Source organism: Sminthopsis crassicaudata, chromosome 3, assembly GCF_048593235.1.
Source record: "Sminthopsis crassicaudata isolate SCR6 chromosome 3, ASM4859323v1, whole genome shotgun sequence".
In the NCBI taxonomy this organism is placed as follows: Eukaryota; Metazoa; Chordata; class Mammalia; order Dasyuromorphia; family Dasyuridae; genus Sminthopsis; species Sminthopsis crassicaudata.
Genome location: NC_133619.1, coordinates 295,073,030 through 295,100,032, shown reverse-complemented (window position 1 = coordinate 295,100,032; position 27,003 = coordinate 295,073,030). Strand labels below are relative to the sequence as shown.

General features: G+C 37.1%; 1 protein-coding gene and 1 long non-coding RNA gene across 3 annotated transcripts in view; one reads left to right on the top strand and one right to left on the bottom strand.

Annotated features, from left to right (window-relative positions):
* Positions 1–4,253, bottom strand: part of LOC141561413 (uncharacterized) — a 184,035-nt gene extending 179,782 nt beyond the window's left edge. For both annotated transcript variants that reach the window (XR_012488044.1, XR_012488043.1), the window contains exons 1-2: positions 3,325–4,253; positions 2,906–3,034 (exon numbers count right to left, since the gene is read on the bottom strand). This is a non-coding gene — a long non-coding RNA (uncharacterized LOC141561413). The remainder of the gene's footprint in view (positions 1–2,905; positions 3,035–3,324) is intronic.
* A 121-nt stretch (positions 4,254–4,374) lies between these two features.
* Positions 4,375–27,003, top strand: part of PTCHD1 (patched domain containing 1) — a 77,812-nt gene continuing 55,183 nt past the window's right edge. The window contains exons 1-2 of the mRNA XM_074300929.1: positions 4,375–4,525; positions 4,756–5,322. Coding sequence (XP_074157030.1) covers positions 4,972–5,322 — 351 coding nt within the window. The 5' untranslated portion in view covers positions 4,375–4,525; positions 4,756–4,971. The remainder of the gene's footprint in view (positions 4,526–4,755; positions 5,323–27,003) is intronic.

The window sequence follows — 27,003 nt, the reverse complement described above, 5'->3', positions numbered from 1 at the left end:
TAGAAAGAACTGAGTGGTATAAATAAAGTGATTTTTTTTTAAGTTGTCATTTTAAAAGCCTACCCTACAGATGATATAGAGGGAAATAATAGTGCTTATTAATCACTTGAGTTCACAAAAGTAATTGTTATTTTATTTAAAAGATCTAGCTATTTCTAAGTAAGAATGAATAAGAAATTAATTTGCCATGGATACCTAGATATGCTTGTTCTTAATTCATCCAAAGAATGGTTAATAGATTTATTTATCTTGTGATGGTACACTAAAGCAAACAATTAAACATGAAAATATTAATATTGACTATAGTTTCATAAAAGAATCTTTATTTTGTTCAGAACTACAAATTTTGTTGTTTTGTAAGCATCTTATTTGTGTGCAATAGTTTTTTGTTTTTGTTTTTGTTTTTTTGCTATGGCTTTTATAATAATAAAATATCAATTTCTTTTAATGGCTGAAAAAGAATTTTCAGTTTCAGTTTCATGGATATTATTATGTTTTGAGAAACTATGTACTAAAAAAGTATATTAATCACATTAATAATATTGCTATCATGATTATTGAGATGCAGAATATCCTAGTGAGTCCTTTGAAACCAGGAAGACCTGAGTTCAAGTTTATATGTATCAATCGCAATTCTGTTCCCTACCCCAATGATTAATAATTATTGTGTTATAATGATTAAAAATTTATATGTGAAAAATTCTAAAGATTTTTATCAACCAATAACTTATTTTATTGCATGTTCATACTACATAAAATTCTTCTTTAAAATTATAATAAATTCAATTTAAATAAACAGAGATTAAGAAATTTGCTGAGATTTGTTAAAATAAAGATTATAATCCTTATTATAGATTGAGATCACCCTTATTTTTGTAAAAGAGGAAATTTACTCTATAAAGGTTAGAAGTTATTGCCTTGACAGACCTACTTGAAAGCTGTGCATTCAGAATCATTTTGACTAGAATGAGGAAAGTAAAAAGAGGAGGGTAAATATCTCTATAGGAGAAGGGCCCTTCCTTAAAGAAGAGCCTCTATTAATATTGGGACCTTTCTCTGTTGTTAAAAATTTCAGAACCAGGATTTAAAATAACCAGAAGTTTGATTGTGAGGACAAGAGGAGGAAATTTTTAAAGTCCAAAGATTTTAACAGTACAGTAATTCAAATTCTGAAAAGCTCTGGCAAAACTATAAAGTCCTTTGCCTTCATGCTTTTTTCTCTTGTGCATACAAAAGCCTTCAACCATTTACCCAAATAAGAAACATTTACAACCTCTCATGCATATATATTATATACAGCTATATACACCTACACACACACATACACACAAAACAACACAACACAAAAGCTCCTTTTCTGTTTTTCCCCTTCCTTTTCCATTTTGCCCTTTCAATCTGCTTCTGTGTAATGCAGGGGATCTCCAGAATCTCTTTTTAGCTTCTCAGCTGCTTGAAAGTGGGTGGTTTCCTAAAGCAGCTTAGAAAACAGACCAAGAACAGAAAGGTTTTTGCTCACTCTGTCTCTCTGTCTCTTTCTTTTGTCTCTCTCTCTGCTTGTCTCAGATTGTTTGTCTCTGTTTCTGTCTCTATGTCTTTCTTTTTCCTGTGTCTCTCTCTTATCTCTCTTTCTCTCCTTCTCTCCTTTTCTTCCCCCTCTTCTTTTTAGAGGGGACATAAGCAAAACACAAAACCCTTTCCCCTTCACAATCATGATGAATTAGCAAAGAGGTGACTTGAAGTGATAGTGACAATGGGGGGAGCACAGAAATCAAGAGGGGATGCCACCAATAAAACTACTTTGGGATGACTTATTGTACCTCCTATAGAGAGTGTCCCAAAATCTAAGTGCTATTGTTTCTTTGGAGAAAGGGGAAGCAAAGAAAAGGCAATACTGGGTCTGAAGAGGCTGAGACTGGTTGGAAGCTGTGGGACCCAAACATTTTCAGGTAGTCATCTCGAAATGGAGGGAAGAATGGTGTGTGTGCATGAGTGTTAATAATGAAAGGCACGGTGGAAATCACAGGTGAATAAAGAAGATAGAAGATATTTCTCTAGGGTAGGTGGATTAAGCATCCTCAGGGGACTGCTTTTCTCAACTGTCAAGGATAATAAAGGCAAGAGTGGAGAGTGTCAGCACTCATGAGAGTACAAAGACAGAAGGGTGAACTTTTTTTTTTTTTTTTTTTTTCCCCCACTGCTTCCTTCTTCTAAAAAGCAAGTATCCAAGTTCAGTGAGAAGTATCGGACACTTTGGCATTTTGGTGACTGAATTGGGAGCTGCCTCCCAGGACCCCACCACTGACACATTTTTTTCCTCCTTTTCTGTTACATTCTTCCCCCACCACCTTCATTCTCATGCTTACTCTTACAGCCCTCTGTTCTCCCTCGGTATCTCTGTGTATTTCTGTCTCTCTCTGTCTCACCATCTCTTTGTGTCTTCTCCGTCTTTATATCTCTATCAGTCTGTCTCTTTTCTCTTCCAAATCACCCACATTTCCTCTGCTCCTCATCTCCTTCAAATCTTCCTTCAGCTCTGATTAACATGGATGTCCATGCCCAGTAACGTCGGGAAAACTTAAGGATTGTCGCCCCTTGATAGCAGTCTCCTCGGAGCACAGCATTGACCAGGGAGCTGTGCACCCGAATTCTGGATAGCAGAAGGAAGAACAGGAGAAGAAAGAAAAGGAGCAGGAGGAGGGCAGACCACCCTGGGAAAGGGACTACCCCTAGCAGTTGCTGCTACTTCTAAAAGAGGGAAATCACCTATCTCTGACTCCCAACCTCTGCTGAATCTTGTTTGCAGGCGTTGTTTGGGCTAGAGGTACTCAGTCCCAAGCTCAGGTTTATGCGCTGACACTCTAGAACGAAGGTTTTTGAGGCACCAATGAAATACACAAAATTGTACCTCTGTGTTGCTGCTCCTTCAGCTACTGCCGCCACTGCCTCCGTTGCTGATCGGGTCTGAGGCGTGAGGACCTGCGGGGGGCGATCCTCACTCGTCTTGCGTCTTCCTTGGGATTTCTGCTGAGGTGAACTGAGGGAAGTGGAGGGGAGGGAGGAAAAAAACAGCCATAAATATGGATGTATGTATAAAAGTTTCTGAAGCAGCCGGTGCCCCATAAGGCTTTCTGGAAGCCCCCTCCTCTAAGAAGGAGCATTCTCTATTTCTCAGAGCTTCTGTCTAGGATGTCACGATCAAGTGCCCTCCCTCGCTCCATATACAGTGAATTTGAGGGAGGAGAGCAGACGCTGAGTCGGGAATGAAGGAGGGGTGCTTCTTTTCTCATTTCTTTGCTACTGCGATTAGCCATCTTTGTCACTTACCATCCTACCGGTCCTATCTGGCAGTCAGGTGGGCATACTGTCCACAGCTCCGAAACTGGCCAAGGGGTCGCCCCTACGTCCTCTAGGGCTTACAGGTCACTGAGATCCGGGACTGCCCACATCCAGGGAAAAAAAAAGAAAATAAAGGCTCCGCGGCTAGCCCAGGACTCCCGAAAGCTCTGAGGACCCACTGCTCCACTAGCTGCTGCTGCCTGATAATTTATTGCCATCAATCACTCTTAGTTGGGGGAGGGGAATTAGAGCGCGAAAAGAAGGGTGTTTTGTTTTGTTTTGTTTTTGGGGATGGGGGATGGCGTAGGTAGAGTAAGTTAAAACAGACCAAGAAATAACTGGAACCAAATAAGAACTTGCCCTTCCACCCTGAGCTACTGACGAAGAGAGGGGAAAGCGTGTGCTCTGAATTTTCTCAATTGGGTGCTTTGCTATGAAGCTGGCGGCTTGCATCCTGCCACTGGGGGAGACCCCGAAGAAGAAGGAGGGGCCGATGGAATCTTCCCTTTTCCTCTCCCCTAACACTTCCTCGGGCTCGGAGAGAATACGTCTATGTTCCTGAGTCTGTGCGAGGATATCTCACGTAGCACACACTGACACTTCCAGCGCTTCCTTGGACGTACAACAGGCAGACCCTGGAGTTTCTCTCTCCTCCAAGCCTTTCTAGGGTTCGTTGAACTGTCTCTTTTCTTCCTTCCTTCCTTCCTTTTTTTTTATGCTAGAAAGGATGTTTTGCATTTGAGGTCCTTGTCCCCCTCTTATCTCCCAGTCCTTTCTGCAAATACATCTTTCCTCGCTGTTACCTGCGGGGAGGTGGAGGGATAGAGCTTGCTCTCTCATTCTCCTCTTTTGCCTTCCGTGGCTCTCACAGAAACCAGAGGTCTCCAAATTCAGCTCCTACTTTTTCGTTTTGAAAACAAGATTCATTCATTTATTTATTTATTTTTGCCTCCCTTTGCCTGGGCTGATGGGGGTGGCATGAAGAGGGGCGGGGCTGTGGGGAGGGGGAGTGGAAAGAGAAGGGGAGGGGACTGGGTGTAGCCTGGAATTCTCTCTCCCTCGTGTTCTCTCCTGCGAGCGTCTCCCTGGTGCTACTGCTGTTGCCGTTGCTGTAGCTGTTGCTGCTGCTGCTGTTGCTGCTGCTGCTGCTGTCGCTGTCTCCATCCCCCTTCGATGGCATTTGGGTTTGGTAAGTTAGATCATGAGGCGCCGGGAGGACTTCTCCAGGGCCCGACAACGCTAAAAGGGAAGGAAGCAGCTGCAGCAGCAGCAGCAGCAGCAACCGCCCAACCCCGAACCCCTTTTGCGGGGAAAAGGTGGGGGGGAGGGGGAAAGAGATATAGGGTGGAGTAGGGGGTGCGGAGTCAAGAAGGGTGTGTGGGGGGAGGGTCGCATTTTTTTTTTGCCTGGCTGGGGGAGGGGGGAGGCAGGAGGGTCTTTTTCCTCCCAGAGGGGACTCTCCCGAGGTTTTGCTCGGGACTCCCTGATGGTTGTGACCGGGCTCCGAGAGAGCTTCAGATCTCACCCCCGCCGCCACCGCCACCACCTCCACCGCCACAGCCACCGCCACAGCCACAACCACAGCCACAGCCGTGCGTGCGCCTTGTCCTCCTCCTGCGCTCCCTCTGCACTAGGATGCTGCGGCAGGTTCTTCACAGAGGCTTGAGGACGTCTTTCTCCCGGCTCGGCCACTTCATTGCCAGTCACCCCGTCTTCTTCGCCTCCGCCCCCGTGCTCATCTCCATCCTCCTGGGGGCCAGCTTCAGCCGCTATCAGATAGAGGAGAGCGTGGAACACCTGCTGGCGCCCAAGCACAGCCTGGCCAAGATCGAGAGGAATCTAGTCAACAGTCTCTTCCCGGTGAACCGCTCCAAGCACCGGCTCTACTCGGACCTGCAGACTCCCGGGCGCTACGGCCGGGTCATCATTACCTCCTTCCAACAGGAGAACATGCTGGACCAGCACCATACAGACCTAATCTTAAAGGTAAAATGGGTTTGGGGACCAGATGGGAGATCAGGTAGGAGAACTGCTCCTGCTGTGATTGCTGTTCTTACCGGGATTTCTGGGTGCATCTGAACTACAAGCATCGCCTCTACACACACACACGCACACACACCTATGCCTGCCCCTGTCTCCCTTACATACACACAAGCACACACACAGGAATACGCACACGCCCAAGTCTGGTTCCACCCCTCCACCACACACGCTCCCACTGGAGACCTCCCAAGGTGTTGGGGCTCTCCTGCCTTGCTTTGCCTTGCCTTCCTGCCTTCTTTGGGGCTCCCCCTTCCTGAGTGGAGCGTCCTGTGTTTGTGACACAGAAATGCCAGTCCGCCGCCCTTGGTGCCTGCAACAGTTGGGGCGGCGGCAGTGGCAGAACAGCAGTGTGGTCTGCCTATTTTTGTTGGTTAGGGGGTGGGATGCATTTTGGTCCTGAGAATGATAAGGTTGCCTAAAGGAAAAAAGGAAACCCATTGGAAAGACTGCTAACTTGTGTACAAAAGCATCTGAGCCCTTAAAAAATAATGGGGGTGCAGGTTCAGTAATACTGACAACTTACTCCCAATCTTTTCTCTTCTTCCTATCTTCCGGTATTGCTGGGGGAGGCTTTGAAAGATGCTGCTATGTACGTGTTCCATGTGGGAGGGTAATAGGGAGTTTGGAGTAGGAGGTGTAAACTGCTTGGGGAGAATGTAAGTAGATAATCTCCCCCACCATAAGATTTCCAGTGGTCAGATTAGAGGATAAGGGAAGCCAAAGTGCTGCCTTCTGCTACATGGATCAACTCTAGATGTCTCAGGTTTCTGAAAATGGTAAACGTAAATTGTAAAGTCCTTTCCTCTTTTCAAAGTGATTTCTCTTACCCCAAAGAGCCAAAACCTGTTGGAAGGGGGCAGAAGGACTTAGTCTATTGTTTTGTGCTTTGGGAGGTGAAGGGAGTGCAACGGGTGGAAAGGGGATAGATAAATCAGGTTATGATGCAGAGGAGGGATTGTATCTGGTAATGTTGCTGGAGTCAAAGCACTTAGGCAGATACAACTAAAGGTAATGTCTTCTATCAAAGGTAGGACTTCCTTATGACAAGTAAGCTAATGGCAATAACTTTAGGGAGTCTTTCAGGTAGAGAAGACATGTAAGTAATGCCAGTATGAACAGTGAGCTAAAAATCGTGGGAGATGAAAAGGGAAAAGGTACAGGTGATCTATCAGGATCTATAAGTTACCTTGCTATTCTGTATGTTCTCTATGGGAGAACTCAAGGATATGTGGGGAAAATCAGTCAACAAACTGGGGGTGAAATATACCATGAAATATATGACTCTCTGATTAAGGCTAACTAAGCTGCATAGATTTCTAGTATTCCTTTTATTCAAAAAGGAGTTCCACCACTGCTTGGTAAGCTTTTCTTTATCCCTTCTGTTGTAACTAGTTTCCCTAGGGAAAGGTGGGTTTATTTTCCATTAATATATTACTTATCTCATTCTGTTTGTTGACATTATGAATCAGCAATCAGTAAGTAGTTAATGAGGGGAATCTAAATAAGTCTCTCTGAAATGAGGAATTCTTCCTCCTGTTAGGTTATAATATTTTTGAATGGCACGTAAATTTGTTATGAACAGACAGATTCATTCACCACAGGCCTGCAATTACATTAATCTTTTGATATTTGTTCTCATTGTATTTCCAAACTATTTATCAATAGTTTACTAAAAATATTTTAACACAAAAATAATGCTCCAAATATTTTTCAAGAAAACTTAAAGACACCGATTTGGCACAGTTATCAAGGAACTACAATTGACCAAGTTTTGTCACGATGAAATGCCACCTTACCTTTTTGATAGATAGCTGATCTAATCGACTAAATGATATTTCCCTTGGTATTTATTGATTCAATGGTTTATCAGTCCTTTTTGCTCATTAACCATCACAGCACTATGTTCTTTTGTTTGACCATAGCAACATTTACTCTCAAGGTTAATGGGAAGTCAATAGGCACATCAAATACTTGTCTCGGTTCTTTTAAATGATTTGATATTAAACTTTTGTGCTGAAAAACCTTATTCAAAGAATAATATTTGGATTTGCTTTCAGTTTTTTTGATGCGTGGATGTATGGATAAAGACTACTAGTAAAAGACAGCTGGCTAAATCAGGGATTGTTTCAAAGAATACAAAGATTTTTTTTTTTAATTTCTAGGTGCCTGGTAAAATCAAAATGAGGCAGATAGTGACAAGAAGTAATTTTTTTTTTCTAATAGCTATGTAAAAAGAGTTTATTCACTTTGTAAAATCTAGGGATTACATCAGAAAGAATCGCATTCGGGTTTTGGATTCTTTACTCCTTTTTTTTTAAATTTCTATAAATAAAACTCATTTTTAGTGGATATGAAACAGAGGAATTCCAAGGAAATGCACCTTCATAGAAAGATGAGAGATTGTAATTAGAAGTTCACTTTTTCTTTCTTGTTTCCTTCTTTTTTGTCTTCTTTCCTTCTTTTTTATTTCTTTCCTTCCTTCTTTCTTTCTTTTCTTTTTTCTTTCTTTGTTTTTGCCATTATAACAAGAATAATCATCATTACCAGGAATCATTGGGGTTGAAATAGTCATTCTTGTTACTGTTTCTCTTGTTATTTTGATAATATAATCATACAATTAATAATGGTGGGACAATAATAATCATTCAGGAAGCTTTTAGGTAAAGTGTGTGAAGTATATACTACACAAAATAGTAAGTGCTTCCTGCCTGTCTGAGTAAGATTGAATTCAAAATTGAACAAAGACTAATATAAATCAATAAAATGTGATGCCATATTTCCATTCCACTAACTTTATGAAATAACTTGAAATCTTAGATACATAGCCTTACTTCTACTCATAAAGAGAAAACTACTTGCTTCAGATTAAATATGGTATTCAGGACTGACCTACAACTGAGATGCCTCAAAATAATAAGTGATAGAATGTGCTATTTCCAAATTATATTCATGGTAGTACATCTCCTCTCATTTATTATTATACCTATTGTTCTGACTACTAAATTTATCTTTTATGGGGAAAGCAGTTTTGCACACACTATATATGTTCTCAATGTTTTCTAATGAGTGAATGAATGAATAAATATTAAAAACAAATATGAAAAAGAACATGTAACTGAAAGGGTGATCATAAAAATTATTTTGAAAATGCTATTGACTTATATTAAAATCAAATGCCATATCTTTTCAGTTTAATACCACTTTAATCAGTTTTCTTTGCTATAGAAATTGATCTTGAAGTATATGGCTATTTCTCTCAATATTTCTAATTGTACTTGAAAGACAAAGAGCTGCAATATAGTCAAACTTGAGTTGTTTAGAGTGAAGGGGGGAAACATTTATCCAAGTAAAAGAATAACAAGTGGATATTAGATGTAGATCTTAAGACTATTGGAATTTCAAAAACAAAATTAAGTTGGTCTCTATTATAAAGTCTTGTCCTTTGAACAGAACTTGAAAGGATTTAAATAAATTAATCTCTCAAAAGATTTAAGATCTAGCATCATTTTATGATGGTAACATAGGAAGGGTTTGGGAAGGAATCTTTTGTCTCTTTTTTCCAAACCTTATGTCTCTTTTACTTCAATGAGATATCTGTATCCCGATTGAAGCAATTTAACTGACTTACCCATACTTTTTTTTTATTGGAAGAATATTTGCAAAATTATTTCTGTTCTATTCTGTATCAATAGTCTAAAAACTAATAAAAAATGTAATAAATTATATGGAGCAATGATTTTTTTTGATGTCTGTTAAAACCAAGATAAATACTTGTATGTATTTATATACTACTTTTTTCTATGAAAACAGCTGTAGATATAACTTATAAGAAGTACATGAATTGGTGAGCATCTCTAACATTTGTAGGCTATCACTTACGGTAATCATAGCATATTCAAATAGCATGCAATAACCAGGAAAGTTTTAAATACATATTCAAGACTACTATTTAACTTTTAAAGGACTCTGCAGTAAGTTTAAGTCATTTATCTTTTTATTTCTAAGTTACTATTATTCCTTTTTTGACTCTGTACATTGTGTCAGAAATATTTTTCTTTCATATTTAATAGTGTGTCCTTTTTGTTTAAAAATTCTAAAATACTTATTTTGAAAAAGATTTCACAGAATCTTAAATTTCTTCCAAAAGAAGTTCTCACCACCTTGTCCATCATTCATTATACATCTTTTATGCCAACACATTATGATATATTTCATCTAAACCTTTTATTTCCATAGATAGTAAAAGAAAGAGAAAATATCCCAGTATAAGTTGCCAAAATCAGTCACTTACTGAACACTTACGTGGTTGCTAGAGTCACTAAGTCACAGTAGTTGGTAAGAAACTATTGCAACAGTTTAGTTATTTTCAGCCTATCATGTTAGCACTTAATACAAGGATTAAGGCACCTACTCTAGTATCCTTCATCCCTACTATGTTTTTCTCCTAGTAACTGTAGCTCATTTAAAATTGGTTTGTGGTAGTGGTAGTGGTGGTTGTTTTTGTTTTGTTGGGGTTTTTTTGGCAGGGAGAGAGGTTCATTTTTTAGTGATAGCTAACTAGTACTAAAGAACAACCAATAGTAGAAACATTAACTACTTTGCTTTACTTTATTTTTTCCTCACCCCCTAGTTCTTCTTACCCAAAAAATAAAATATCAGTACTTAATAAAGTGTTGTCTACAGTACAAGTGTTATGGGCCCTTTGGCTACATCACTCTCTTGGACAGTATCCAGTTTTTCAGTTAGACATTTCCCAGAATACTGTTACCATCTTCTTTCTCTATACTGTAGCTTTCTCTCTATCTTTTAAGAATAGTGGTAAGAATAGAATCCTTTAAAGCAGCAAACATGCCATGAAAATCTGATCTGTTTTAATAGAATGAAAGACAATGGTTCTGAAACCAACAGTGTTCTTTGAAGATCAATTGCATCAATTGCAGAATTATCAAATAGAGTGATATCGTATGTATCATAAGCATGCTTTGTGATCCTCCTGCAATAAATAAATCTCCATCTTGGCAAACTGGATGACATCGAGTTTCACCAGTAGTGTCAGTAGTAGAGGAGACAGGTGACAAGTTTTGTTTCCTTCCAAGAATCACTAAAAAAAAGTTTTCATCCAAGTACCTTATAAAGCATTATCTGGTGACAAGTGTTCTAACTCCTTTAGTAGTGATGTTCCCTTGAGCTGAGTTAATCAGGAAGACACATTAGTGGAAGCAAGAGAAAGAATTCAGCCCAGGCTTTATAAGCTTGTAACTTTTATAGCCCCAAGCCAAATTCTACTTGCACTTTATTTACATTTCAGGAGTAATTTGAGGAGACATTTAGAAGGGATATAGGTTTTCTTTTATGAAGACCATGAGATACATCCAAATGTGCCAGGCACAATTTCATGTTGAACTGGCATCTGACTCTGGAGAAAAATTTAGTCATGTGACTGGCACTTCATATGCATAAACAATTTTTCATTTACATTTCTCAGTTTGGGGAAACATTTAATAGAATTGTTTGTCAAAATGAAAATTTAAATTTAAACTAGTAGCTGAGGTAAACCTTTGCTTCTTAATGTCATATCATTTTATCATAACCTATATCAAATTAGGTTAAAAAAAAGATTAGAAATTGATACCTCAGGATATGGAAAGGAAATAAGCATTCAAATATGGCCTACTACATGCTAGGCATTGTGCTAAGTGTTTTACAAATATTATCTCATTTGATCTTTACAACAATACTGCAAAGTAAATACTTTTAATCCCCACTTCACAATGGGGGAAACTGAGGAAAATGTAACTTAAGTGATTTACCCAGTATGTATGCTAGTACATATCTGAGGCTAGATTTTAACTTAGGTCTTTCTGATTCCAGGTCCATAAAAAAGGAGCATTTGATGGATAATGGAGCATTAAAATCTCCATTTTAGAATGTCAGGTATCTTATTTGATAATTGTTTATTAAAAGAAAGAAAAAGGCAAACAAGTAGAATAATCCAAAAAGAAAACATACATTTTATGTCATAAGAGGAAAAAAAAAAAACCTTTGGCCTTTTTGTTTGTGACCTTTTAGGATGTGCTATCCAACTCATATATTTACACTAACTCAAGTGTTTGGATAGGTGGAAAAGGTTTAAAATATATTGGCAATTTCTTGTATTCATCCCCACTATAACATAACATTACCTGTACATTCTGACAATCATGGAACTTCCTTAGATTTCTGTAATTCTATTAATTTCTTTAATGATTTACCAGAAGTGCCAACTACCCTTTGGAATGAAAGAAAAAAACTAGGAAAACATTCTGTATTATGAGACATGGTCTATGATCTACTACATATATAAACTTTAGGATTCCTATTTTGAAGTCAGAATCCAGTGATATGTAACAAATATATTTTTCTCTTCTAAGAAAAATATTCCCAGAGATATGATATAGTCTGGTACTACAAACCCAGTTGATAAGTCTAAACTTAAAAGTCAAAGAAATATCATCATGCCAGTAATCATTGATTATTTTGTTTCTATATGATTATGTAGCAGAGAAAAGTTTTAATTAGAACAAGCTATTACTTTTCATTTTACTTTTCAACTATGTTGAAGATTACCCTAAAATAAGCCCATTTTAGTCATATGTATCTTGCCCTCCTTTCCCAACTGTGGTAAAATAAGATGAATTTTGCCCACTTTAATCATATAAATTTTTGTTTTGCCACAGAAATATATCTCAATCATTTCCACCTCCACAGATTTGCTTTTGTTGTTCAGAGGTTTTGTAATATCCTCCTCTCTTCATTACACTTATGCAGATCCTACATCCATTCCTAGGCTCTATTTGAATATTATTTACTACATTAATTCTTTCCTGACCCTATCTCTTATTATATTTACAGTTTATATATAGTATGATAGCAAACAATTTCACACTTGGTTACATAGTTTTGAATTATATGCTAATTGTTTCCTATGTGTTAACTATGATGATTCACCAACTAAATTAAAACTCCTTGAAGACTGGGATAATGCCTTATACCCATGTCCGCTACAGAGTTTAGCCTAGCACTGTGTCGTTCATATAATAAACACTTCACAAATACTTGTTGGTTAGTTGTTTGCAGTTGACTATAAGTGAACATGTTAGTTACAGCTCTTTCTGTTTAAACACCCTTTGTCTGATATCACAGATGGGCCAGATCCAATATGGATTGATCATCAAATGGTTATTATAGATTGGTTGTAATTTTGGAAGAAATAACCTATTATAAGTGAGCATATTTCTCCCAATATAGATAACTTTTAGTTGTCTCTTAATTGGATAACTTATTTGTATAAATGTTGATTTCAAACTTACTGACAATATGCAGTTTATTTTATTCTCAACTGTATTTCATTTTTTTCCAAATACATGCAACAATAGTTTTTAATAATTATTTTTGTAAGACTTGGTGTTTGAAAATTTTCCCCCTCCCTTCTCTCCTGAAGACAATAAGCAATCTGAAATGGGTTAAATATGTATGTAAATTATTTTAAAGATTTGTGGACATCTCAGCTCCTATTTACATGTAAAGATATTTTTGTTAAAAAAGTATTATGTAGTAGATAGAGGCCAACCTTGGAGTCAGGAAGAAATTGGTTCTAATCCTACCACCATCTAGGTATGTGACTATGAGTAATCTTTTATCTTCTCAGGATCCCCAATAACTCTCTACAACTCTTTAAGTTACTGTTGAATTACTGCTGAATGATGTAGTTTGCTTACTAAAGATTTACTCTCATACCAATAAAGTCCAGACCTGAAATCTTCAGGAGTCTTCTCAACAACTTCTACCAGGGAGGGTCTGAAGTAATGAAGAAAAAAAGGGAAAATGAACAGCTTCATGGCTCTCATTACATAAGGTCTTGCAAGAATGCCTTCCCTATTTTGCTTCAATAGAACTAGAATGTGTTACATCAAAAAGCCAATATAAAATATTTTTCAAAATATGCAGGATATTGAGGGATTATCTGTTTCTTGGATTACCTAAATTTACCTCAATTAATGCCAATTTTTCATACTGCATTCAGATTGGTTCCTTTTAATATTGGATTGGTTACTAAGTGAGCCATGAACCAATGTCATTCAAAAGTGACATTGACCCAAAATAGAAATAAATTTTATTACGTAATCTTATGTCATATTATTCTTTCTATTTTCTCACTAAAACAATATTTGTAACAAACATATTAGCCCTATCTTTTATTAATTTCCCTTTGCCAGATTGCCAATATGGTAGTACCTAATTTGTACTTGCCCTTAGGGTAGCTACCACCATTAGAATTTGCGTCAGAAAAATTGATTATTATGTATGTGGCAAAATATTTAGCCATTCATTTAAAATTTTTCAATTGCTTCACTGGAGAGAAACATTTTATACTTTTCTTGTATTAAAAAAAAAGCAGAAAAGGTTAATGAATACTACACTCTAAGGTCTAATGACAAAAGAAATCTTGATTCTGTTCTTTCCAATGTATTTACACATGAATTTTTTCTATACATGTATTTGCTCAACAGACTAAAGTGACTTTTGTCAGTTTTTTCCTTGTCCATATGAGACTATACAGACTACTGAAGAGTCATGGGTTGGATGTGACATTAGAAATCAACAGGCTCACTTGACAGATAAGAAAACTATGTGTCAAGAAGGTTAAATGAGTTCTCCAAAAACACAGAAGTACTAAGTGACAGATTCAGAACTCAAATCCAAGTTTTTAATTCAATAATTAACCAATGAATATCTGTCCCTTGACTAGATGCTAGAGATATAAAGACAAAGTAAGTCCTTCATTAAGGAACTTAAGACTCAAACATGACACATAAAACATGTACATAAAAACTGATACAAAGGAAAATAGGGTAGGTATAATAGAAAGATCCAGACTCTGTGGTACTCTGAGACATTTGAAGAAAACAAGGTCACTTTCAGTTGAGAAGGCAAGGCTTCATCAAGGAAATGACATCTAAATTGGCACTTAAAGGAAGGCAGGAATTTAGACCAATGAGGAATATTGGACACAAATGCATAATAATAATAATAATAACAATAATTTGCTATAGTTTTTCTGTTTTTAAATCTTCCCAATTCTTAAAAGTTGGGAGGGGAGGTGGAAAGTAACCTCATTGCCTATCATAATGCCTCTCACATAGTAAGCACTTTATCAATACTTGTTGATTGAATGAGTGAATTCCTGGTCTTTGTGTTCAATGATACCATTCTGGCAAATAACCAATTTGAACAAAGATTTATTTGATGGTCCTTTCTCATTTATTTTGAAAATGCCAATTATTTACTCTTTGGAAACCACTCTTTTAGTCATTATAGCCTATTGAGTAAATACATGTGTAAGTATTTTTAGATCCAATAGGCCATAATGGGTGCTCAACTTATATCCTCAATTCACAGATTAGCTATTTGTTAGCATTTAATGACTACATCTGAGCTATTAAAGTCTATTGCTTTTATCCCACTGCTGAGCATGCAACTCCAACCTCACATTGAAAGTCCTTTATGCCGGGATGGTGGGTGAGTTGCATACCTTCTCACCATGATGGTTTCTAATGGTTAGGATCTAATCTCCATGTTTGATGGAGCTTTGCAAGAGAAACTGCCTACATTCAGCCCAGAGAAGCACCTATTGAATTAAAAGCCCTCAATTACCCTGTTCTAGTATATACAAGTTCTATTTGGTTCTCTCTCATGTCAGATTGAAAAAAGGAATTCTCCTGAAAATTACATGAAAGTGCTGTATCAAACTCCTCTCTCACTAATTTATATTAGAACAGTGTTTTCTTTTGGAAAATTTTTCAACATAAGTAGAACTGCAAGTACTTCAAAGAGAAGCCACTAGTAAAGATTGTCAGAGATCAGGAGAACTAAGTAAAGTGATAATTGTAAAGTCCTTTGAAATCTGGAAGTGTTAATACTAATATTGTTAACTCTGGCAATTATCAGCTGTGCCAGTGAGCATTTCCTCTTTTTTCTCAGGATTTGTTGTTCTTATAGGGACCACAAACTATAGATAATTAGGCCTAAAACAAAATTTCCTTCTCCCAAAATAGTTCTCCTGTCTACCTAATGGGAAGCTAAATAGTGTCACAATAGATATAGCACTGAGCTTAGAATTAAAACTCATTTTCATGAGTTCAAATCTGACTTCAGACAGCTGTTGTGATCCTGGGCAAGTTACTTAACCCATTTGCTTCAGTTTCCTCATCTATAAAATGAGCTGAAGAAGGAAATGGCAAAACACTCCAATATCTTTGCCAAGAAAATCCCAACTGGGGTCACAAAGAATCTGACACAACTAAAATTACTGAACACATACAACCTATCCAATTGTCCATATTTAAACTCTTATTAAAAATATGAGGTGAAAATTTACTAGAGTTTAGATTATAGGTAAAACTCTTTGTTTTCCTTTTTTTTGGTAACATCATCTGGAATGATTTTATTGCACACTTAAATTATCAGAAATAAAAAATATATATATACAGTTTTATTTTAGGAAAGTTGACCAGTAAGTAGAGGATCCTATCCACCAACAGGTAATAAGGGACTAAACTGTGTGTGTGAAATTAGTTAAAGATAACTCTGAATGACCTGAAGAATAGTGAGGATCTCAACAGAAATAGGGAATTTGTGAAATAAGGCACTTAAGGGACCACATAAAGGATTATGTTTCAGATGTGCTTGTTTTAATGGGTCTATAAGATCATTCTATAAGAAATTCTAGTGAAGATGTCCAGCAGATATGAAACTGGAGTTCAGGAATTATATGGGTACTAGATATTTAGATTTGGGAGTCATTTATCCTTCTCCACACAAATAATAACTGATCCCCTGAGAATTCATGAGATCACTTAAGAACGAGAATTTGAAGAGAGGAGGGAAATGGGAAGAGAATAGTTGGGAGGAAAAGGAAGAGGAGAAGTGAAAAGAAGAAAAGGAGAGGAGAGGAGAGGAAAGTCCACAGAGGACCAAGGAAAGAGTACTGTATCACACACATTTAAGGGAGATAAGTCACACTTAATGATATTAAGAGTACTGAGGAGCAACAAAACTGAAAGGAGAACCAGGAGAAAAAAGCGTAATGAAAATTCAGGGAGTCAAGTCAATAAGCCTTTACTAAGTAAGTGCCTAGTATGTTCCAGGGATATATATATATATATCAAAAGTATACATGCTAACGTATATCCAGAAGAGAGCTAGTCAACAGTTCCAAATGTTGCATAGAGGCTTAAAAAAAAAAAGGACCAAGAAAAGTTCATTAGATTTAGAAATTAAGGGATTGATGATAACCTTTGAGAAAGCAATTTCAGCCAAGTAATGTGATACAAAAAATACAATTTACCTTACCATCTCAGCATTGGAAACCAGTGATGAAGGATAACTAGCAAAGGGTTGGCAGGCACAAATTTGTGTAGGGCTAGGTAAAGAATAGGATTCAATAAAAGCTAAGAGAAAGATAATCAGGAAAAAAAAATATCACATTGACAGAATTTTTCTTTAAATGATTTACACTGATTATCTTCAAAGTGTTTCTCAGGTAATCACCACATGTATGCCATGACTTTCTGTTTACTGATAACTCATTCTCTTTATTTCATTTTTATTATAATAGTTTTACCTTAAACAGTCTTGTAAGATTGTGAAATACCAAGTTTGTTACATCTTCTTACCCTCATATCTGTTTAATAGATTAAAAAAACAAGTGCTGAAGATTGGTGGGGAGTTTCTTGGGGAGGGGGGTATATTTAAATTGTAAAGACTTGTGCTAGAATTTAGAGCTCCCTCGAAATTACTTGAACATTCACTCTTCTAAAGCAACATTTTGAAGTATTGTCAAGACAAATCCCCAAGCTCTTATTTAGCACCAACTATGCCAGGCATTATACTAAGCACTAGGTATACAAAGAAAAGCAAAATCAGTCCCCAGCTTTAAGGAACCCCCAGTTTAATGATAGCTAGTAAATTACAGTTATGCAGCTTTGAATCAGGACAGTTGGGTTTTGAATCTGTCAAAAATGGGTCATTCAGTTTTTCTAAGTCTTCAATTTCTCAGTAAAAAATGGGAATAAGAGTATATTACTTATCTTACTAGGTAGTTATGAAGAAAATGAGCTTTGTAAGCTTTAAAGTGTTACATAAATGTGATCTGTTAATAATATTACCCACTATCAATGGCAACCACTGTTTCTTTCCATGCCATTTCTCTTAGAACTACTTCTGGGTAAAGTTGATTATTTCCTTGGATACATTAATCTGATATCCCTATAAATCAATATATTCTCACTTCTTGTTTTAAGTGAAACACCTTTGGAAGATAAAGTAAATTCTTTCCCTACTATTAGATCAAAGTGCTATATTGGAGTTGCCATTTTTTTTTGAAAACCTCAGTTTTCAAGTTTTTTTTTTCTCCTTCTACTTTACTGCATCAATGTATAGAAGAGCTTGGAGAGATTTCAGGACTCTGAGTTGCTATCTTAAAGTGATACCAAAATAGGGCCTTGGTGTTTCCTTGTTGCTGCTTTAATTTGTATCATTTTCTTGCAGTCTAAACTAAAAAAAAATTCTCAGATCACAAATACTAAAAAATACTTACTTTTACTTTTTCATGGAAGAGATAAGTGGAATTCATGTTGCTTTAAGCAAAAGATGAAACATTTTCAATATGATTTGTCATCCAGTAAGCAAATAAAGATATAATTCAATAGATCTCTGACCATTTGTTTGTTTGTTTGTTTTCATACTAGTTGGGCAGAATAAAATAAATATTCTGTCACTTCAGAGGATGCATCTTAGACATAAATTTAGAAGATTTTTATCATTGAATAATATTAGGTATGTCTAAGCTATACTATTTGATACTGGTTTAGAGAAAGGCACAGATGAAGTGGCTCCTTAAAGTCCCTGCCAGCCTACTGATTATATGATTTGTCCATGAAAAAGAAAGGCAAAGAAGTAATTTTAAAACTGCTTCAAGCTTATGAGAAGGTAATACAAAAAATAGTGAATAGATTTTGTCCATTTTCTCTGAGGGGGAAAAATGATTCAAGTAAAGGGGTTTGATCAGAAGCAGAAAAGATTTTCATTCACTATAAGAAATAATTTACTGTAGAGGTAAAAATAAAGTGAGCCAATTTTCTAAGGAAGATAATAAATAAGTATCACTTCAGGTAAAAATTTAAGGTGTATTCTTGCTGGAGGTAGAGCTATAACCAAGATACTTTTTAGAATGACCAAGGATTAAACATTCCTGATGAAGTAACTAGTAAAAATATGTCAATCCACTTTCTTTGAGTCTGGGTACCTGCCAGATGTCCTATTGAAACAAAAACAATTAAATAAATCAGGGGAGAACATTAGGGAGAACCCAGTTATCTAATACCTAAAATTTTATTGCTTTTACACACACACACAAACAAACACACATACTCACACACAAGCTTTGATGTAACTTCAATTTTTAAAATATTTATAGCATAAAAAACCCTCTAGAAGTCTCAGATTGAGAATGTCAGTGACATTCTTTGGTTTTGTTATTACTACTTACATATTATCTTGAATTCTCATCTGTTTTGCTGACCATGGGGCTGATCCTCCTTTTGCTACTGGGCTTAAAATGTAATTCACTCCTGCATTTACTTTTCTTTGAAATAAATCTAGAAATCACAACAGATGCAGAATGGAAATGCTAGTCACTCTTTCATATTAGGGCAAAAGAGCCAGAAGTTCTAGGCCTTTGTAGCCTGTTCTGGCTGCTGTTAAGCCCTCAGATTCAATTTAAGGTTTATTGAAACAACTTCAGTCATGCATAGGAGAAATGGCTGATGGACTGTCTTTTACTTTATGTCCTACCAAAGCTAGTTAGATTGTCCCTGCTCACTACCTCAAGATTCTGTTTCATTAAAGATGAATCTGGAATTCCCCTAGTGGATTCTTGTCACCTGTGGAAACTCCTTTTGTGAGTTAGATAGGCTATGTTCAAAGTACTGTCTAAATCTTTCTGATTTTGCACACAATGCACTTGGGTATTTAAATTTTCAGTGATTCCTTGAATTTTAGAAAATTTTTGCTAACTGTAGTGTACAAAAAAAGTTGATATCTGGTTATAAAGTCTATCTTGCAACACATATAATTGTACATAAGTATTTTATAAACATTGAAAATATTTTTAAATAATTAAGATATGAGCTCCTCTACATCAGGAACTATTTTATTTTTATCTTTGTATCCTCAGTGCTTGAAACAGCATAAATGTTTAATAACTATTAGTAATTTATTGATTTTATTCATTCTATCTGTTCTCAGTCATGGTCCCATATTTCAATTTTCTGCTCTTTTATTTGCTATATGTAGCAACATATTCTATGCAATATTTTAGTCTTTTTATTTTATAATGAATCTGTTATCTATAGATTGGTTTTTGGTTCTGGTAAAGATGCTTCCAATTGTAATGAGAAAGATCACCACAAACAAGACCTAAGAGTAAAACAATATGTCTCTATCTCTATCTCTCCTTTTCTCTCCTCTCCTCTTCTCTTCTTTTCTTTTTTTCCTTTCTTCTCTTCTCTTCTTTCTCTCTCTCTCTCTCTCTCTCTCTCTCTCTCTCTCTCTCTCTCTCTCTCTCTCTCTCTCTCTCTCTCTCTCTCTCTCTCTCTCTCTCTCTCTCTTCCCTTTAGTTCCATGGTCCTTCTAAGTCTTTTTTTTATTTAAAGTTTAAAGGCAAGTTTTTTAAAAATTGCTACAACTTTTTCACTTTGGCAAATATAATGTTATATATATATTTGAAATTTTACTTTTGCTGATATACTCTGATGTTCTGATCTGTCAGTTGTTCTGTGTCCTTAAGAACTAATGCTTAGATTTAATTAACATTTATTCATTTTATAACTATAAGTTATAAGGCATTCCAAAGAGTGAGATCCATATCTGAGAAGTCAAAGACAAAGGTGTTACTTGAAATTGGCTTTGAATGCATATTTTTAAAAATTTATATAGTGAACTAAATACAAAATAAGAAAAAAACATAACAAGAAAAAGAAAGGCAGAACGAAAATAAATAAGACATTATCACATACCCAGCAGAATATTAGGAAAGATTCAAAATATATAACAATAAATTTCTATTTCAAGAAAGCAAATATAATAGAAGAAATTATATTTACAAAAGTGATCATTTTTGCTTCCTTATAGGTTATTTCTTTTGTTCTCCACTGCATACTTTTAAACTATATTCTTTTTTTTCTTTTCATCCTTCTTATCTCCCCCAAGCAGGCTATAGTTAAGCACAAATATATAGATAGAGATAGAGATTTCCATATATATTTATATTTATATATGAATTCATATTACTGATGATGATGAATATAGATAAGATTCTGTTGTTTTCAATCTTATCTATATTCATCATCATCATCATCAGTAATATGAACATTCTATCCGGCTTCCCAAAGAAAGAGCTGGATTTCATTACATTGCTAGTGGTATATCTCAAATCCAATGTCTTATCCAGATAAGTGAAATGGAATATTGGTTCTTAGTTGTGCAATAGGAAGCTCCATGTAGCAACATTCTCAATATCAAAATAATTCTCTTGAGAAGCATCAAGAAGTAAGGATGAGAAAAGAAAAATCCTTAATTCCTAATTACTGGAATTTGGCCTTATCTACTTCACATAAAAATTAGAAACAGACTATCACCTCCTGTAGACTTAATCTTTAACAACCACAAAAGGAAACATTACTTTCACATATAGAACAGAATAGGATACAATCATCATATCACTTCATATCATGGAACAACACTACCATGTTACAGTAACCAAACCAGCTACCTAGAAATAACTATGGCACTAAAAATAATATAAGCTATTATGATAGGAAATCACAATTGTTCCACAGAGGGTTCTTATGAAGAACAACTCAAAGGAAAGGATGTCAATTACAATTTCTTATTGAGAAATAGTCCCTCTTTAGAGGGATGGTACTTCACAGCCATATTTATAAGCAGAATAATTTGATTAAAAGCTCATGAATTACCAAGAGGCACTAATGAATATTCAGAGGACCCTACAGTAAAACAAATGACATAGATTAGAAAATAGGAAAGAATAGAGAGAAAAGAAGGCTATAGAATCTTGATCGAGAAGTTGGAAGCCTCAGTAACTGACATCCTAAAAACAGTCCCATGAGGAACTTTTCATTGCATTTACTGAATCAAAAGAATCAGAACTATATATAATATATATGTATATGTATATATGAATATAGAGTCAGTCAGAAAGATCTGAATTCCAACCTTGCCTCTTATACATTCCATATATGTGACCAAACATTATGGGGCACACTGCTGGAACTCATTCTTCCCAGAAATCAGCCAGAGTCAGACTAATCAAAAATCTTTATTCTTGGTCTCTTGAGCTCACCATCAGGGAATTAGATCTATTAATCTCTACACTACCTTCCTCTCTCTACCACCACGAGAATGCCTCAATTTCCTCCTCCTACTCCACCCACACATGTCACTTCCCCCTCTTTGTCCCACCAATCAAGTCAGCACAGAACAGCTGGGGAGGATCAACCTTCAATCATGTTAATAGAGAATTGTCCAATTGGCAATTAGTCTCGCATGCTCCATTATCCAAGTGCATTTGCTCAGTTCTAGCCCTTTACATCTCCCACTTTACTTTGTTTTAGAACACAGGTGGTCACATCATCCCTGACTTTTCAGGGAGGTGAGAACCCCAAAAAGGAGGTGATCATGCCTCCCTGACTTCTCAGGAGGGGAGATGAAAGCACTAAAAAGGAGATAATCACGCCCTCCCTGACATCTCAGGAAGGGAGATGAAAAGCACCAAAGGGAAGTAGGGTTTGCTAGTGGGTTTCTGGGTTGAAGAGTCTTATTAGAGACAAGTATGCACAAACCTGTCAGCATGGGAGTTATTACACAAGCACATAGCAATAACACAGAGGCTATTAGTGATGACTCTCCCCACAGTCAGTGCAGACTCGATGTGGTGTAACAAACATGAATTGTACATGCAAGTAGTGATATAACAAACAATATAAATCAACACAGTTTTGTAAAAGATTTCCAGAAGTCCTAGAAGGAGGGTATATAAACATCAGTCAAACATACACCTTCTTTAGCAACCAAGAGATAGTCCAAAACCAATCTATTGTCCATTGCTTCATGTGTTAGGGAATCCAATGATCCCTACAGGTTTTTGAAGTCCCGCATCAGTCTTTTTGTATGTTAGGGAATCCAATGATCCCTACAGGTTTTGAACCTGCAACAGTCTTATGATGCCTTAGAGAATCCAATGATTCCTGAGGGTTTTCAAGTCCAACAATTTTTGATGTCCATGAGTCAAACACCATTACTGCCAGGTTCTTTCAGTGGTGGGCACAGTCAGCAACGGAACCACTCGATGTTTCTTGGGTCTTCTCCTTCGTTTCAAGGGAATGCTCCGTCTCTCTCTCTCTCTGATGGACAAGGTGAATAAGGCTCGTTGGCACCCATCTGATTCCTTCTCCATCTGTGGAGATACAAGCAAACCCTCTCCTCCCAAGCAGTTAATCTATCTGGTCCCTTCCATTCACCACTTACTGGGACCTGGCGATTATCTAAAGACAGTGGAGCTGCTCACACTGGACACTGAGCTTCCGGTGGGTTATAAAACCTGTCTGCCAGAGCCAGTGCATCTTTGTCAAAAATTTGAAAATTAATGGTATAGAGAACTAAATTTAGAAGTTCTCCAGGGTTACCTGTGGCTCCCCCTTTCTTTTGTTTTTGGAGGAGTGTCTTAATATTTCTGTTTCTTCTCTCTACTATTGCCTGCCCTTGAGGATTAAAGGGTATGCCCGTGGTGTGTAAAATCTTATACTGTGCACAAAAGTGTGCAAAATGTTTAGAAGTATATGCAGGTCCATTGTCTGTTTTTATTGCTTGTGGCACAACCATAATTGCAAATGCTTGTATAAGGAATTCAGTGACTACTCAGGCTGTCTCTTTTGCTGCTGGCATTGCAAAAGTGAATCCTGAAAAGGTGTCTACCACGACGTGGATAAAAGATAGACGACCAAAAGATTTATAATGGGTCACATCCATTTGCCAAATTTCATTAGGTCTCAAACCACGAGGGTTCTTCCCTGGAGGGAGTGGAAGAGTGTGGAAAGGAAGGCAATCTGTACAGCTTTTTACTATGCTCCTAGCTTCCTCTCTTGTTATTCCAAATTGTAAATGTAAAGCTCGGGCAGCCTGATGATATTCAGAATGAGATTCTTGTGCTTCTTGAAATAAAGGAATATTGGCCAACATGGTTAGAAGGCTATCTGCCTTTGAATTACCATCAAAAATAGGACCTGGAAGCCCACTATGGGAGTAAACATGCAAAATATAAATCTTACCTGGATGCTTTCTCACTCGCTCTTGAAGTTCCTTAAAGAGCTGATATATATTGGAGGCTACAAATTTTATTTGGTCTCTGACAATTCTTTCTACCACACCTACTGAATAGGCTGAATCAGATATTATATTTATGTCTCCCTGATAATAAGCAAGAGCTAGAATGATTGCATACAATTCATTCTGTTGAGTGGACTGAAAAGGAGTTCTGATTACTCTCTTTATAGTTAAGTCACAAGAGTATACAGCACAAATATTATGTTTGGCTGCATCTGTAAAGATAGTTGGTCCTTTAAGAGGAACTTTAGAAACCTTCAAGAATCCATCGCCAATTAACAGTCTGGTTATCTTTAATGGAGATGCGTGTGTAAAATTTGGAGCCATGGCTAATAAAATTTGCCACTCTGGGATGGTTTCACAGCACACATTAACTTGTGCATTGGTATAAAAGGTGTGTATCTTGTCAGGTCTTATCCCAGAGTTGTACTGCTCGCTTAATGGCCTTTAATAAAATTCTAGCCACAAGCACTGGGTAAGGAATAAGGTTTTATTCTGGTTGTGCTGGGAGGTTCACCCACTCTATAACACTGTCTCCTTGATGAAGGACTGCTGTGGGTGCCTCTTGTGTAGCAAAAATTGATATTTCCAAGGGTTTTTGAGTGATTCTTTCAATCACATTGGATAAAGTCAGTTCAACTTGTCTCAAAGCCTCTAGAGCTTCTTTTGTAAGCTAGCGTAGTGAATTTAAAACACTGTCTCCCCTTAAAATATCATATAATGGTTGCAATTGGCAGGTAGTCAAGCCTAGCATGAGACGCATCCATTGGATATCTCCTATCAATTTCTGGAAGTCATTTAAGGTGTTTAGCTTCTCTGTTCATAAGGAGAGTTTCTGTATGGTAAGCACCTTAGGATATACTTCATATCCTAAATATTGAAAAGGAGCATGTCTTTGAATCTTTTCTGAAGCTATGTGCAATTTATAATTCCTTAGTGCTTCTGTGGATTTTTATAGACATGCTTCTAACATTTGTTCTCAGGTGCACATCCCAATATGTCATCCATGTAATGTAATAACATTACTTTTAGAAATGCTTTTCTTACTGAAGTAAGAGCAGCAGCAACATACATTTAACACATAGTAGGGCTGTTTTTCATTCCCTGTGGCAAAACTGTCCATTCATATCTTTTATAAGGCTCAGGTAAGTTAATGCTGGGCAATGAAAAGGCAAATCTTTTCATATCCTCCTTATCTAGAGGGATAGAATAGAAACAATCCTTAATGTCTATAACCCACAGAGGCCATTCTCTAGGCAATTGAGTAGGAGATGGAAGTCCAGGTTGGAGAGTTCCCATAGTTTCCATCTGTTCATTTACCTTTCTTAAGTCAGTCAACATCCTCCATTTTCCAGATTTCGTTTTTACAACAAATACTAAGGAATTCCAAGGACTTAGAGAAGGTTGTAAGTGTCCTTGGTCAAGCTGTTCCTGTACTATGTTTAATAAGGCCTGAATTTTATCGCTACCTAAGGGCCACTGTTCTATCCACACTGGTGTATCAGTTTTCCATTGAATAGGAACAGGTGAAAGTGGTGGCAGGCCTTCAACAGCAGCCCTGCCTAAAAAACCAAAGTACTCATTTTTAACCCTAATTGTTGTAAATTGTCTCTTCCCCACAGATTGATGGGGATTTTTTCAACTATAAAAGGAGTAAAAACTCCTGTTTCACCTTCAAATATTCATCTTAAAGGAGTAGCACTAACTTCAGCTGCTATTGATCCTCCTACTTCAGAATGTAGGTATCTGCCTTAGTCTTTGGCCAGTGACTAGGCCAGTTGGCACTTCTAATGACTGTGCGATCTGCACCTGTGTCCACTAGTCCTTCTAATGATATGCCATTTATATAGATGGTGAGCATAGGTGGGTCAGCTGTCACAGCTGCTGTCCAGTATATTCCTGGGTTTTGCTGCTTGGAGTCAGAATGCGGGTGACTGTCACCAGATTGCTTATTAGGGGGCTGTATCAATAAACCCAATGCTACTACTTCCCCTGGTTGATAAGTCACACATTGTCTACCTGTGTTAGTGACTGGGATACTATCTACACATTCACCAGTTTCCCACATCAGTGTATGAATGAACACTGTTTTGTAAGTACTCTCAGGAGATCAAGCCTACTGTGCCTGGAGGCAAGGGATCCATAGGCTGGAGAGGAACAGATTTCACCACTCCAGGGGATATCTCAGTTGTCCCAGCTGCATACAACTCTATCCTCCCTAATTGTAGTCCCTTTCTCCCATCAGATGGCTTCCTGGTTGGTAATGTCTGGGTATTGGACTTGTAGGCACTCTCTGGGTGTGGCATAGGCTGCCATCATGTCCCAAGTGTTTTTTGCCTGGGGCCCTGAAGCTGGGCCCCTCATCCCATTTCCCTGAATCAGTTTACACTCTGATGCCCAATGGAGTCCTCTGTTGCATTTTGGACATGGGGTATTGGGTCTTGTTCTCCCACCCTGTTTTTTCACTCTGTCTCTATGCCAACATTGAGCTTTCAGATGGCCTACTTTACCACATTGAAAGCATTGATGAGTCTCTCTGGAAGTCCCTTGCCAAAAGGGACCCTGTCTTCCCATGTTGGGATCTTGGGAAATCTGCACCATAGCCTGGCTATAAAAGGTATTTGTGCCCACTGTTGCACAGCGTCTTATGATCTCCTCTAAAGGAGCATCCCTATGTAGTCCTAGTATAATTCTTCTACAAACTTTATTGGCATTTTCTTTAGCAAGTTGCCTTACCAAAGTGTCTGTTACTATATTTTCACCATTAGTCTGTATGACAGCTATCTGCAAACATGCTACAAAATCAGCAAAGGGTTCATTTGGTCCTTGTACAGTTTTTGTGAAGGTCTCACCCTTGTCATTTTTACTGGGGAGAGAAGCCCATGTTTTGATAGCAGCAGCAACAATTTGCTCAAATGTTATGGAGTAATTAATCTGTCCTGAAGCTTCTGCATAAGAACCTATACCTGTTAGTAGGTCACAGGTGATTGAAGTATTAACTATTGACTATTTTGTTGGGCTTGAATCCTACAGAGCTCACTAAATTCAGAAAACCACAACAAGTTTTGTCCAGGTTCTAAGCACACCCTTGCAATGGCTTTCCAGTCACTAGGGGTTAAGGTT